This window comes from Desmodus rotundus, chromosome 9 (assembly GCF_022682495.2).
Source record: "Desmodus rotundus isolate HL8 chromosome 9, HLdesRot8A.1, whole genome shotgun sequence".
Taxonomy (NCBI): Eukaryota; Metazoa; Chordata; class Mammalia; order Chiroptera; family Phyllostomidae; genus Desmodus; species Desmodus rotundus.
In genome coordinates, this window is record NC_071395.1 from 103,977,892 (window position 1) to 103,991,533 (window position 13,642).

The 13,642-nt window shown below is 41.9% G+C and overlaps 1 protein-coding gene and 1 long non-coding RNA gene across 2 annotated transcripts in view; one reads left to right on the forward strand and one right to left on the reverse strand.

The window, feature by feature from the left end:
- LOC139440291 (uncharacterized) lies at positions 1-2,601 on the forward strand. Its single transcript, XR_011650411.1, has 3 exons — positions 1-924; positions 1,021-1,189; positions 2,486-2,601. It is a non-coding gene; the product is annotated as an uncharacterized lncRNA (long non-coding RNA).
- Positions 2,071-13,642, reverse strand: part of MED1 (mediator complex subunit 1) — a 26,331-nt gene continuing 14,759 nt past the window's right edge. The window contains exons 12-17 of the mRNA XM_024573050.4: positions 13,108-13,232; positions 12,760-12,878; positions 11,801-12,002; positions 9,494-9,589; positions 9,274-9,379; positions 2,071-7,687 (exon numbers count right to left, since the gene is read on the reverse strand). Coding sequence (XP_024428818.2) covers positions 4,453-7,687; positions 9,274-9,379; positions 9,494-9,589; positions 11,801-12,002; positions 12,760-12,878; positions 13,108-13,232 — 3,883 coding nt within the window. The 3' untranslated portion in view covers positions 2,071-4,452. The remainder of the gene's footprint in view (positions 7,688-9,273; positions 9,380-9,493; positions 9,590-11,800; positions 12,003-12,759; positions 12,879-13,107; positions 13,233-13,642) is intronic.

A 13,642-nucleotide genomic window follows, 5' to 3' on the forward strand; every position in this document is an offset into this window, starting at 1 on the left:
AGCTGAGTGACTACTCCTTTAGCTGGGGGAGGGGCGCGCTTTGGTGGAAGTGGGGGCGGGCAAGGCTGTAGGGCCTTTGGCTTCCCCCGCCTCTTAGCCACCCGACCGCCGCTGGCGCCCAATGGGCTCTACTGCCTGCCCGTCCTCCAATCAGGCCTCTGGTTGGTGAGAACCTGATCCTGACGCCACTTTGGCGGGAGAAACAAGCGTGTTTGGGCGAGTAGGCGGGGGCGCTAGTCGGGAGGAAACTGTGACATTTATCTGACGCCTTAGATTGTGTCATCACGTATACTTTAGCAACTCCAGCCCTCAAGGTCTCGAAATTTATGACCAAACTTCAATTAATTAAGGAGTGAGTTTACCCTTAAAACAGCGACAAACTACAGAATCATATCCAAGATCAAGTATCAGAAACTATCATAAATTCCAGTTGGTCTGACAGCACCACTGCTCCTAACTCTAAAGGAGATAACCGTTTGTTTTCAAAGCTCTTTTTAAAAGTTATTTTTCATATCTCTTAATTCTCAGTTTTAATGACTGTCTTGTTATGGATCTCATTACGAGTTTAAGAATTGTGCTGGAGAGCTTTAAAAATCGGCATAGTTTAGCTGAGGCTTATTACCCAACTCTTTCAGCATTGTTTCTTTCATTATCTTAGAAAGGACTTCCTTTCCTAAGCAAGAAACCCAAGCTTCAGAAACTCATTCTCAGGCCCACACCCCCAAGTCTAGATGTATGTTCTCCCCACCTCACAGATACCTTTGTTATTGCTTCACTTCAGCCACGTAAAAAACAGCCTTGGAGTTATGGCTCATCTAAGAGCAGTTGTTTCCCCAGCAGGAACTACCGAAGAATTTGATGACTAAGGCGTGCAGAAAATAGTCAAACTGGCTCGGGTAGATAAATCAAATGAAACTTTTACAGGTCTGTTTCCATATTTCAATTATCTTTTCCAGTTAACCTATTTCGACTAATACTGGAGGAAGGTTTTTACTTTTTTAATTTTAATGTTATTTTTAGAGAGAGAGGGAGAGAGGGACAGAAACATCGGTTGGCTGCCCTCCGAATGCCCTGCACGCCCCCAACAGGAACCTGGACTGCAACCCAGGCACGTGCCCTGACCAGGAGTCAAATTGCGATCCTTCAGTTTGCAGGCCCACACTCAAACCACTGAGCCACACCAGCCAAGGCAAGACTTTTACTTTTTGATAAAATTTTAGTTGACCAGATTTTTAAAAAGCTGAGAACTGCTTTGAATAAATGAAAATTGTTCAAGGGTTAAAAACATGTAACATACAAGCATACTACTTTTTATCAAAGAAATTTATTTGCATGTAAATAATCAGATTCTTTTGTAATGTTTCAGGGGAAAAAATCCCACAGATTTTGTCTTTCAAAAAAATGAAAAACCCCAAAGTATTTACAGAATGGCCATACACACAGAAAATCAAACTTGAAAGATTTTAGAAAAAACCCTCCCCAGCTGCTCCTGATGTACATTTTTTAAAACTCAAAATTTAAAGCCCAGCTTTCACAGCTGAGCATGTTTCCCAACCTAGTTTCTGAGATGTTAAGTACTTCCTACCCCTCAGAAAACTAACTTAAGGATAGAAATACGGGGGGAGGAGGATTGAAAAGAAAAAGAAAGGTAAATGGAAATGAGATTGCCCAGGGATTGTGAATGAGTTTCCTATACTGGAATCTGCTTTAAGTAACTTGACTGAACACTGTGGGACTCACAGACTCCCTGAAAGTTTTCTGTTCTACGAATTCATGATATTGCTGCACTAAATTTTTAGACCTAGGCCTTAAGGAAAATCTTTCCAAGAGCCACCAACCTAAAGCCTGGTTTTGGCAATTATATCCTGCTTCATTCCCCCCAACTCCCCACCCCAACAATACTTGTTTTAAAACACATTGATTTTGAACCTGAAATGTTCATGTACATCAGAGCAGGTTTAAACCAAGGACCCCCTAACATGTGCCAAAAGACAGAAGAGGAATTAGGTCAAAGAATACATTAAGACACCAGCAGAAGACAGGTAGAAGTTGACTTCATATCCTTGCCGTCTTTTGAAACAGGAGAATGAGTACACCTAGACAGGAGGGAGGTGTCCCAGGCTTGGTTTATTCTGCCTCTTCTCCTCCACCCTGTGGAGAAATGCAGTGCTCCCTGGTTCTCAGGCAGGGTGAAGCAGTTTAGCCCCGGCTCCCTGTTAAGCAAGTTCAGATGCTGGGTCAGTGTGTGGGGTGTGCCCATCGACAATTCAGGGGCTTATCCTTCATCCAGATCCTAACTCGGGATCCTTTGATCTGGGATGAAGACAGAAAGAGAGAAAAAGCTTCCCAGTTTACTCATTTTGGTATTTGTTAGCTCTGCTTGGGGGAGCTGAGCCCCTGATATTATGCAGTACATTCCCCATAAGATTTTCCCCACCCAGAACAAACTTAAAAGGCATGTAATTTTTTTTTTTTTTTCCTGCAGAAACCAATGGGATAGGATTCAAAACTAGGTGAGAAACTTGTGAGAAATCCAACCTGGTTGTATGTCTGAGGCTGCTACTGTATCAGCATCACAAGATAAAAGCACTCTGGTATCACCTTGCCCATGTCCTTCTTAGTGTCACCCAAGACATTTGACTCTGATACAGTAACCGATAACTTTTCTTGCTCCACTTTGCAATGTTTCGTTTCCTACTTCTTATTACCTTGGGACACAAAAGTGGCAGAGTTGTTGAGAGCTGATGACCAGAAAAGGGAAACCACTAGAGGAAATCAGAGACAGTCAGGGAAGAAAGCCAAAGCTGATTTTCCAACCCTATGCTAACTCCAACCTGCAGAAAGAGCTGAATATGGAAATCTTCTTCTTCAGTATCTGATGAAGTCACTCCATTTATCACAAACATACACAAATTGATGACCTGGCTTTTTGTTGTTGTTTTGTTTGAATCCAGAAGAGTTGTGCTGGGGACCGTGCCCCATCCTGCTGATACAGATCCTGAATGGAATCATCAGGAATGGCACAGTGCAGGTGTCAAAATCAAAGTAAGGCCGCAGAATTTTGAGAGGACCCTCCAAATACTGAGAACTTATGTTGCACTCAAATGGTCTCCTGGATTTTTACGTTTATGAGAAGGGCTTCTTATTGATGTGCCCCAGAATCCAGACTCAGACCTATTCCTCCATAAAGGTCCAATTGTGTCGCTACACAGTAGCAATGGTTTATTTTCATGCCCACCTAGCATTCCAGGCCCCCTTTACTTCAAGTGAGCTTGAAATTGTTTTAAGTGAACTATGGCTGCAATTTTTTACTGTTTTATCTAAGGGAGCATGAGTGATTAAAGCCTGGACTCCTTGCAAAGAGAAAGGAGCCCAGCTCTCAGGAATGGCATCAGTTCTCCTACAAACAAAATGCTGGGGTGTGGACTTTTGGCACATTGTGGAAATAGGAGAACTATTAATTCTGCAATGGTTTTCATGCCACTCTGGGTCAGGGAGGCTGTCCCACATTAAACCTTACTGCATCTGAAAACATGTTTACATCCCAAAAAGCCAGCCCAGATTTTTTTTTGTAAAGGAAAAAGAAGCTATAAATCAATTACCTCCATAGGGAGGCAGCTCCTAATATTCCTATGATGTTTGAATGCCATGAAGAACCTCGAAAAAAAATACCTTTTGGTTTTTCTCCTTAACGTCGAAGGTGGGCTCTGACTAATTTGGTTGGGCTTGATGCTATAGTACCAGCACAAGCTACAAGCTCCCTACAACCAAATAAGCCTTGCTCTTTTCACTCCCATCATTTTGACCCTGAACCTCACAGAGTTAGAAAGAAATACTGTATAAAAACAGATAAAGGGTTAAAATATTACAAATAAATAGCTAAAATTATCTTCCCTCCCCCAAACACTCCTAAGAAACAGACACCAAACATTACTTAAGTGTCCAAAATAACCAAAGTCCTTCATTTGTCCATGCCTCAAATGGACAGCTACCCAAACAAAGGTGAACAACCTTCATGCAAATGCATCAAGGAATGTATTGCTTTTTCATTTTCTGCCCAGCCCTTCACATACATGCACTAAAATTGAGTTTAAAACATGGCCTAAAAATGGAAAGGGGAGAAAAAAATATATATGAGTATTTCCCACAAAACTGTTTCCCACCCTTCCCTTTCCCTATGTCCCTCCCACCCCCTCCCTTTCATAAGCAAATATTTTTAACTTTTTTTTTTTCTGGCAAAGGAACAGTGATTCTTAGTAATCAAACCCTAGAATCAAACCTATGACCTCTAGTAGGGTCTGGCTATGCCTTTCTAATTCACCCAGCCTAGTGTCAAAGACATGCCATTTAACATTCTTAAAATCAGACCTGTCCAACTCACCCCCAATGATGGTTTGCCTATAAACTTTAGTTTTTCTCTGGCCATAATTTTTGTCTTAAAAACTAAGGTTTCTAATTGCCAATCAGGGCCACATCCATAAGATCATCATCTTCCTCCCCAATCATAAAGTCAGGGCTGAGCCTTGAGGGCCTGTCTGTGGATAAGATTGTGTTACTTGTCATAGACAAGGACTGGTCTGAAGAGATGGGTGATTTAGACCAACTCTCTGGCTTCATGCTATGAGATTTTTTCTTATCTCGGTCTTTGTCCCGATCCCGATCTTTGTCTTTTACTTTCTTCTTTTCTTTTTTGTGCTTCTTATGCTTCTCTGTGCTATATTCTGGAAGTGGTCGGATGCCATCATCTGAGCTGGGACTGTTCTGATAAGATTTCTCTGCTATGGAGGAGCCTGACTCACTTTCACTGTCCAGATTCTGGGGAGTATATGCTGGTGACTTACTATGGCTGGGAGAACCACGCTCATGCTTTGGAGTGGAACCACTGATGAGTGGAGAACCATAGTTTTTGGAAGAGGCCATCTGAGGCCTAAGCCCTTCTCCACTACTTTCCCCAGGTTTCTGCAAAGTCACTTTGGCTTTAATGCTGGGGGATCCCCCATCATGCTTGCTGATGATAATTTTTGCCACACCCGTGCTCCCTACATTTTTCGACTCTGAAGTCTTCTTAGATGAATCCACTGAGCCCCCCGAGGAGGAAACCTTTGATTTGTCTTTATCACTTTTCTCACGCTTGCCCTGGAACTCTCCTCCTGACATGTTATGTTTGGAGGACATAGGATGGCTAGAAGAATTTGTGCTCACCCCCATCTGGCCATCCATGGGATCTTCACCTCCAGGGCCACTGGTGACAACCCCATGCTTCAGTTTATCTATGACAGCTGTTAAGGATGGCTTTTTATTTCTGCTGGGAGATTTCCCTTTGGAACTCCCATGCTGGTTCTGAGAGGATGACATGGAAGAACCACTTGAGGAAAAGGAAGATGATGATGCTGTACAAGAATTAGATGATGGGGGAGTTTTCAATGAGCCTGAGGATCCTAACCCTGAAGATGACTTCATGCCAGTGCTTGAACCAGTTCCAGACATATGAGAACCACCAGAACCTGAACTGATAGGGGACTTGGCTTTAGAGGATGGGGGAGTCCCAGGAACAGGCTTCATTGGAGAAGCAAGCTTATCAGAGCCTCCAGGTGGCCTTGAATGAGAAGGGGATATGTTTGGTTTACTTAAAGGATTCATAAGTGATGATGGCTTTCCTTGAAGTTTCATCTTGGTGCTGCTGGAGCCACTGCTCAGTCCATGCTTAGTAATGGGAGAGGAGCCTGGCTTCCCCCCAGACTGGGATGAATTTTTGGACTGGCTAGACCCAGAAGACCCTTGGCTAGAATATATACTGCTACTTAACTTTGAACTTGATGAACCTTCTGATTTACTGCTTTTCATCTTGCCTGAGTTGGAAGCAGATGATGAGGAAGAGGAAGAAGAATGGCTATGGTGGCCTTTGCTGCCTGAGGAAGACACAGAACCACTGCTGGCATACTGACTGTGAGAAGAGGGCTTGCCCACCATCACAGTTCCCTTAGGAATCTGAATAGTGATTTTGGGGATGGGTGGTGTGGCAACACCTGGGGGAGTCTGAGATCTTCCTGAACTGCCTGGAGATTTGGATCCCCCTGTACTGGTAGGTGGGGTGAAAGGTCGGTTAGAAGAACTGTGAGACGGGGACTTTCCCTCAGTGTCTGCCTTCTTCCGCTTTGGAGGCTTATCTTTGCTTTTGCCATCGTTAGAAGGGGTCCGACTGCGCTTTCCTGGTTTGCTATCTAATCCTGGCCCTGACAGACTACTACTACTGGTGCCATTGCCTTCCTTTACTCTCTTTTGAGTCTTGTCTTTCCCTAAGTCCCCAGTGGTCAATAAAGGACTCTGGCTACCACTGTGATGCTCCAAAAGATCTGCAGAACCCAAGGCCTTACCAGCCACTGCTATAATACTGAAATCAACCGTGTCAGCTTGGCTGTTGCCTTTAAACTTAGTCTCCCCATTATCACCTCCAAGCACTGGCACCCCCAAAGTACTTAGGGTCTGAGATGCAAATCCTTTAAAATCATCATTATCTCCACTTTGGCTGCTTTCATCAAAGTATTCTTCTCCAAAACCACCTTGGCTCTGGCTGTTCAACAAATCAGGATTGAAATCTACTCCATCAGAAAAAAAATGATTGGTAGGAGAGTCACTACTGGGGCTTCCAGCAGCATCTGCAATAAGGTCAGCTGGATCAGTGTATGGATTTTCATTATTATTGGTTTGAAAGACATCAGGGTCAAAGAGGGCACTCTGAGAATGCCCAGAGCTTGAAGAATCTCGAACAGGGGTGCCAATGGGTGGGCAATCATCACTAGTGCTGGGAAGCTTAGAGGCTTCTTCTGCAATGTCTGAAAGGATATCGGTTACATCTGGGCCAATGCTGTCTGAACTGGATAGTCGGACCATCCTTTGAATACTGGGCTGGGGGTGAGGTACTGGTTGTGGGTAAGTTGTCGGGGGAGTACTACACTGGCTTGGAGCTGGAGTGATGTGTGGTGTATCCAGTGTGTCGGCTGTCATGTTGACATCAAAGATAGGGTTCTGTGAGTCAACATCCATTGAAAATAGCTCCCTCTGAAAGTCATCTTCAGTCTGGTGCTTGGGTTTGTCAGGTAGTAATCTTGATGACTTCTTCTTCTTTGTCTTGTTGCTTCCCGAGCACATTTCCATCCGGGGTGAGCCGGAAGAGGAGTTCTGCCTTTCTAAAGGACTGCATCCATAAAGGGTTGAGAAATCCTGGGCAGGATTATCTTTAAGAAGGTTCATGAGCATCGGGTGGTTCTTGGTGTTGCCGGCCATCGAAGAGACAGGTGGCGGCGTGTGATGAGGAGGGGTCGGACTCGAGCCAATGGTAGACCCCCCGTTCCCTGTGATTTGCAACAAACTGGTAAGAATTGGGTTCTGAGACACCTTGCTGAAGTCCTCCCCATGGCCCACCGACTCATGCCGATCTTTGATGCTCATGCTCATATTAAACAAGGTGGTAATGGGACCCCCCGGAAAGGTGTTGGTTGGTGTAGTGGTACCACTCATTGGGTTGTTGCCTGTGGTCATGCCATACCCTGGGCTGCTAGCCGGGGGCAGGTTCTTTTTCACCATGTCTTCAACTGTCTCTGCAATGAGGGACAGTGCTGGGGTGTCGGCCTGAATGGTTTCAGCCTTCCTCCGAATAGCCCTCATCGTCACAGGGATGGACATACATCTGTTAAGATAAGAGAGAGAAAACAAAGTTAACATTGCACTAGTTGCCGAATGAAACCCACTTTTTATTGAGGAAAACAGGCTTTAATTTTGCCTGCGATTTAGATACATCATCAGAGGTTTGCAGTAATGCAGTTTTCAGGTAAGGCAAGTGACCCCACAGGCAGGAACACTTCTATGAAATGCCAGAGCTTTGGATATTTATTCTAAAAGAATCTGGACCAATAGATAATCATCAACCTCTTTTGAAGCACCACCAAAAACAAACTAACCATAAATGAGAATCCAAATAATTAGCTATTATCATGAACTAAAATTGGTAAATAATTAACTTATGAACAAAATGCCCTCCTTTTGGAGTTTCACGTGTAATTAAATGGGATATACATTTATGTTAATGAACCAGTAGAAAAACTCTTGACCCATCAAGTTCTAAACCTTAATGGCTTAGATCACCCCAAAACTATACTGTGAAAAGTGCCACTACTGGTATGGAGTCTTTTTTATTTTATATATATATATTTTAGATTTTATTTATTTTTAGAGGGAAGGAAAAGGAGGGAAAAAGAAAGGGAAACACCAGTGTGTGAGAGATACCTAGATTGGTTGCCTCTAGCATGTGTCCAAATGGGGACCTGGCCTGGGACCCAGGCATGTGCCCTGACTGGGAACTGAACCAGTGACCTTTGGGTTTGCAGACTGGTACTCAATCCACAGAACCACATCAGCCAGGGTGAATTTTTTTTTTTTTTAAGATTTTATTTCTTTTATTTTTAGAGAAGGGAAAAGAAGGTGGATGAGAGGGAAAGAAACATCAATGTGTGGTTGCCTCTTGTACGCTCCCTACTGGGAACCTGGCCCACGCAACCCAGGCACATGCCCTGACTGGGAATCCAACCAGCTACCTTTGGTTCGCAGGCAGGTGCTCAATTCACTGAGCCACAGCAGCCAGGGCGAAATCTTGTTTATTTTAAAGCAAAACACTGTTTATCTTATACATTTCTTTTTAGAAACCTACGTTTGAAAACATTTTGCTCTAGAATGTGTCAGCAACCTTTCTTACAGGGCCAGTAACAGTTTAGACTTTTGAAGATCATGTGGTTTCTGCTGAACTACTGTGTCATCTTAGCTTAAAAGCATCTATAGACAATACGTAAATAAAACAGACATGGCTGTGTTTTAATAAAATTTATTTACAAAATGGTCCACTAGTACCTGCTCAAGAAAAATCTCACAATTACATATTAATATTTCTGGAAAGCTAACTGGCTTAATTATCCTCCCACACACTGCCATTGACATGTTACATATGTTAGGAAGTGACAGAGAGGGTAAGTGAAAAAAAAATTTACATCTTATTTCAGCTCTCTCCCTCCTAAAAGAATGCTAACACCAGACCTGAAGTTACCTACCTCACTTCCCATTACTCTCATAATGATATTTTAAAAACCAAAGCTCATATTGCTTTTGAATCCAAAAGCAGAGAAGGGTAAATTCAAAGCAGTGACTAAGTGCTTTCCTCCTAAATTTCCAATTCACTGTTATACACCTCTTACTGGGATTCTCATGGAAAAGGGCCAGTGCTACCTTTGAACAACTTTGGCAATGAAGTCATCTGTGCAGATGAGTGCATCTGACAGCCCCTTGTAGAGTTTACAGCTCACATGTGTTGAGTCCTGCACATCCATTACCACTGAAAGACAAAATATACAGGAGGTATTTAAGATAGATTCAGCTTCTGACTTTTCAGAAAGAGACAAAGACCAAATTGCTGCCATGAGAGGTGGTAGCCACCCATACAACTCACCACACACCAGGGAGTCATTCACAGGATGCTGAAAAGATACGTTGAACCGGGACTCTGAGAGGGGACACACTTCAAACTGGAGGAGCCCAGGAGAATCTAAAAGACAAAAAAAAAATCATAAAATAATCAACCAAATAATAAGACTTGAGACAATAATAATCCCTAAGTGTGAAGAATGAAATTCTTTCCCTTGGAACCTAGATTCTGTACCTGTTGGGGACCATTCTGTGTGGTTTCCGAGACTGTAGCCCCACGAGAGCAAGCCCTGAAAGGGGCTAGTAAGTCTCCCTGGAAAACCAGGTAAAAACGCAGGTGGCAGACATGACTGGACTCTAACACCAACAGTTCCTATGGGAATCAGGCCTGATAAATACATTGTATTCTTTGAAGCATGCTCTGCTTTGTTTTGTATAGCCCTGGTGATTTAAACCAGATGTTTAAGTTAAAGGCATAAGGACTAAACTCCTTCTCTCATGAAACACCTCTTAAAGACCCTCTGGCATCAGCATGACTAACAGACCCTGACCTATGACAAATCTGTGTTCCTTCAATTGTTATCTATAGGTAATACCTGTTTTTGTATGACTATAGCCTTTCTGACATTGTTTGATCAGTTATGCATGTATACACCTACACAAACCATTCCCAATAAAAGCCATTTTGGAGAAGGGCTCGGGGCATTCTCCACTGGAGGGAATCACCACCCTCTTTCCTGCTAGAACAGCAAGATTGTGTCCGGGACAACTTATTTCTCATCCACCGTGGACAGGAGGAGCACTGCGGGCCGGAGTTGCTACCACATATACCTACTATATCATCCACAGGTAATAAAAGGAATCTGCCAGGTTATGTTATAAATACTCCAAAGTAGTAACTAAATTTCAATTTTCTAAAATGAAGCATTTATGGTAATCCCTAAATTGTTAAAGACTTGATAGATATAGACAGCTGGCCTTAAAAGTGAATTCTGAATATAAATATGGCCAAGAGGAGTTCCTCATTCTATTTGATAAGCAGACATCTAAAACAACTGCCATAAGCCCTGCTTTCTATCAGTGTTTGCTGCTGTTAGCTGTGCAGCCCATACTCTGTTGAGCAGGGATACAGGGCTACAATCTAAAACGATATACTTAAGCCAAATACACACATATCCGTCATCATATGTTCCTATGGCAAACATGCTGGCAGCCCAGAGACAAAGATCACATACTTTCTTGGCAGAAAGCATCTCTGTAGGACTAATTTCATAACTAACTTAAAAAAAAATTCATTTTTAGATGACCTGAAGCTATTTGGAAAATTCTCCTAGGATTCAAATACATAAAATGAAGAGTCATAAGCACACTTGCATTTGCTCTCTAAAATTTCTCATTTCTAAAGTAATTCTTATTCCCATAAAAAATGTCCTGATCTACCTTCCCTGTTTCTTCTTGCCTGCCATTTGCACTGATATGTCTGTATCCCTGAAGTGCTTTACAACTAAGGTAAAAAGTAACTATGGTGAACTAGAGCAGCCAACATTCACATCAAAGCTTCTAATAGCAAACTGTGTTGGAAAAACTCCAGCATTCCAGAATCCTGGGAGAAAAAGAAAGGGGCACAGGTTTCACTCCATTTTAAACTATACAATTAAGTTCTCAAAAGTATAGGGAAATATAATCAGGACTGAAAGCACTGTCCTAACAACCTAAAATTTAGATATGAAGAAGTCCTCTCTTCCTGTAGCACCCCAAGTTCTACTTTAGATTCTGATGCAAGTTTCAGGCCCTTAGCTACCCAATTATATCACTGTATGCAGAGAAAGAGTATCCATTGCAATACCCCTCACCTCCCCCCAAAAACAGTGGTTTCCAAATGCCAATTTATAGACTGGTTCCATCAAATTATTTGTGGAGCTTAAAGTAGATTCCCAACACCCCCCACTGAGGTTCTATTCTAATTCAGTTCATGTGGATGTGGAAACCAAATAGCTGTATTTTTTAAAGATTTTATTTATTTATTTTTAGAGAGAGGGGAAGGAAGGGAGAAAGAGAGGAAGAGAAACATCAGTGTGAGAGAGATGCATCAAGCAGTTGCCTCTCTCACACCCCCAACTGGGGACCTGGCCTGCAACCCAGGCATGTGCCCTGAGTGGTAATCAAAACGGCGACCTTTCAATTAGCAGGCCGGCACTCAATCCACTGAGCCACACCAGTCAAGGACAAATATCTGCATTTTTTACAAGTTCCATAAGCAATGTGATGGGTCACCAAATTGGAGTTTTCACTTTACATCTACCAGTAAGTATATCAAAAGGAAAGGCAGTACCTTCTTTCAGAATAGTTCTTTTGACACAGCTTCCAATTAGGGTATTATAGGCCACTTGGTGTCTGATAAGATTTAGGATAAGAGGAACACGGCCAGGGTGCTGAAAGGTGATTTTGCTAACAAGGGTTCCCTGTAGACTCCTGCCATCTGGAAGAGGAGCATCCTTGTTGAGGAAGTAGCAGTGCTGCTGACCTGGAAGAGCCTAAGCAAAAAGAACAGAGGAAATTAATGCTACTCACCCACTGTACTCCAATCACAAGCTATCCTAAAAAAAAACCCCAGTGCCTCAAAACTCAACAGCAATTTCTTGGTGAATAATAGAACTCCACTGTTAATTCTTTGGTTAGCTGGTGTTATAAATGCCACACTCACTTGGCCAAAAAGGCTCTTTTTTGGTAAATGTTCTGCTAGTGGTTTCCTAATCTAGCTAACATAAAAATTACCTCAGAAATCTATATAAAAGAGGTTCCTGAACAATAAGTAAAATATCTGTGTTTTTATAAAATACTCTACATATAATTAAAGTGCAGCCAGAATTTTGGAACTATTACTTTAGTCTGCACTATCACCAAACATTCCAATAAACTCAAGTACAGATAAGGTTTTAGAACCTTCCTTAATTTATTCATTCCAGCACTTTCTTCTCCAGATTATAAACTCATGGCACTTGAAAAAATTAAACAATAAGAATGCTTAACACCTATTTACAAGCTTGTAAAAGTTCAGAATACCATTAAAAGAGTTCCATCTAAAATTTCAACAATGAAACGTATGTTGTTTCCTGACTAGAAGCTCATGTTCTTTCTTCAGTATGTTCCAGAGATTTCTGTAATTTCCTGCCTGACTGAGGAAATAGGATATGATCCAGCAGTCCAAAAGTAGGTTATCTGACCTCAGTAATTCTATAAGGGAAGATTCTGATCTTGGGTCCAAACATAACCTTATGGGGCCTTACTTACAGCATAAAATCGCATGTTGTGATTCAAAGGTACAGGATCAGGGTCCTTTGACAGCTCAAACTGAGTGATCAGTTCATAGAGGGGCATATAAGTTGGTTGAGTTTCAAACAATGGAATTCCTGGGGAGAAAAAAGGATCAACATAACGATTACAATAAGATCAAAATGTTGACAGCTTAGTTTTTCCTTCATAATTTCTACTTTGTCCATTTACTCAAAAAGTACTTCAGTACAAAACACCATGACATTTATACCCATCAGTACTTTTTTGAGTCTTTCAAGACTGAAAGAGGTCTAAGTTTGCTTTTCACATTCATAACAAGATTAGCTCCTGATGCTTAAAACTCACCTGTGCAGTTCTGAAGTTTCTGAACAAATGCTCTAGATACTGGTATTGGCTGGGGAAATTTCAAGAAGAAACAGGCAGGAAGATCAACACTGTTGGCACTGGTGATTGAGGAGAAGGAGGGGGTCCTTCAAACAAAAGTGGAGGGTTGGATTTTGACTTGATATGAAAATGAAAAATCTCAACACCCATTCTTAGACATGTATGTATCATATAAACATATGTTCACAAAGCCTATCAAAACTCACTCTTTGAACTTTCTTCCCCCAACTATGGAACATCCTATTTGTTAACCCTAATATATTTAATTAAACATCTATTCTGAGGCATGTCCTCTAATTATCACTCCGGCATAACTCCAGATCAACATAAGTCCCGAGAGAAAAAATGCAGCAATCATTAAACCAGAGGGATTAGCACAGTTCTCTCTCTCAGGACAGAAAATGTGTTCTATGAGCAGCCTTCAGAGAGGAATATTAAAATAGACATTGAAAAAAGAAATTACATGAATAAGACAAAAAGCCAATCTCTAGAAAGT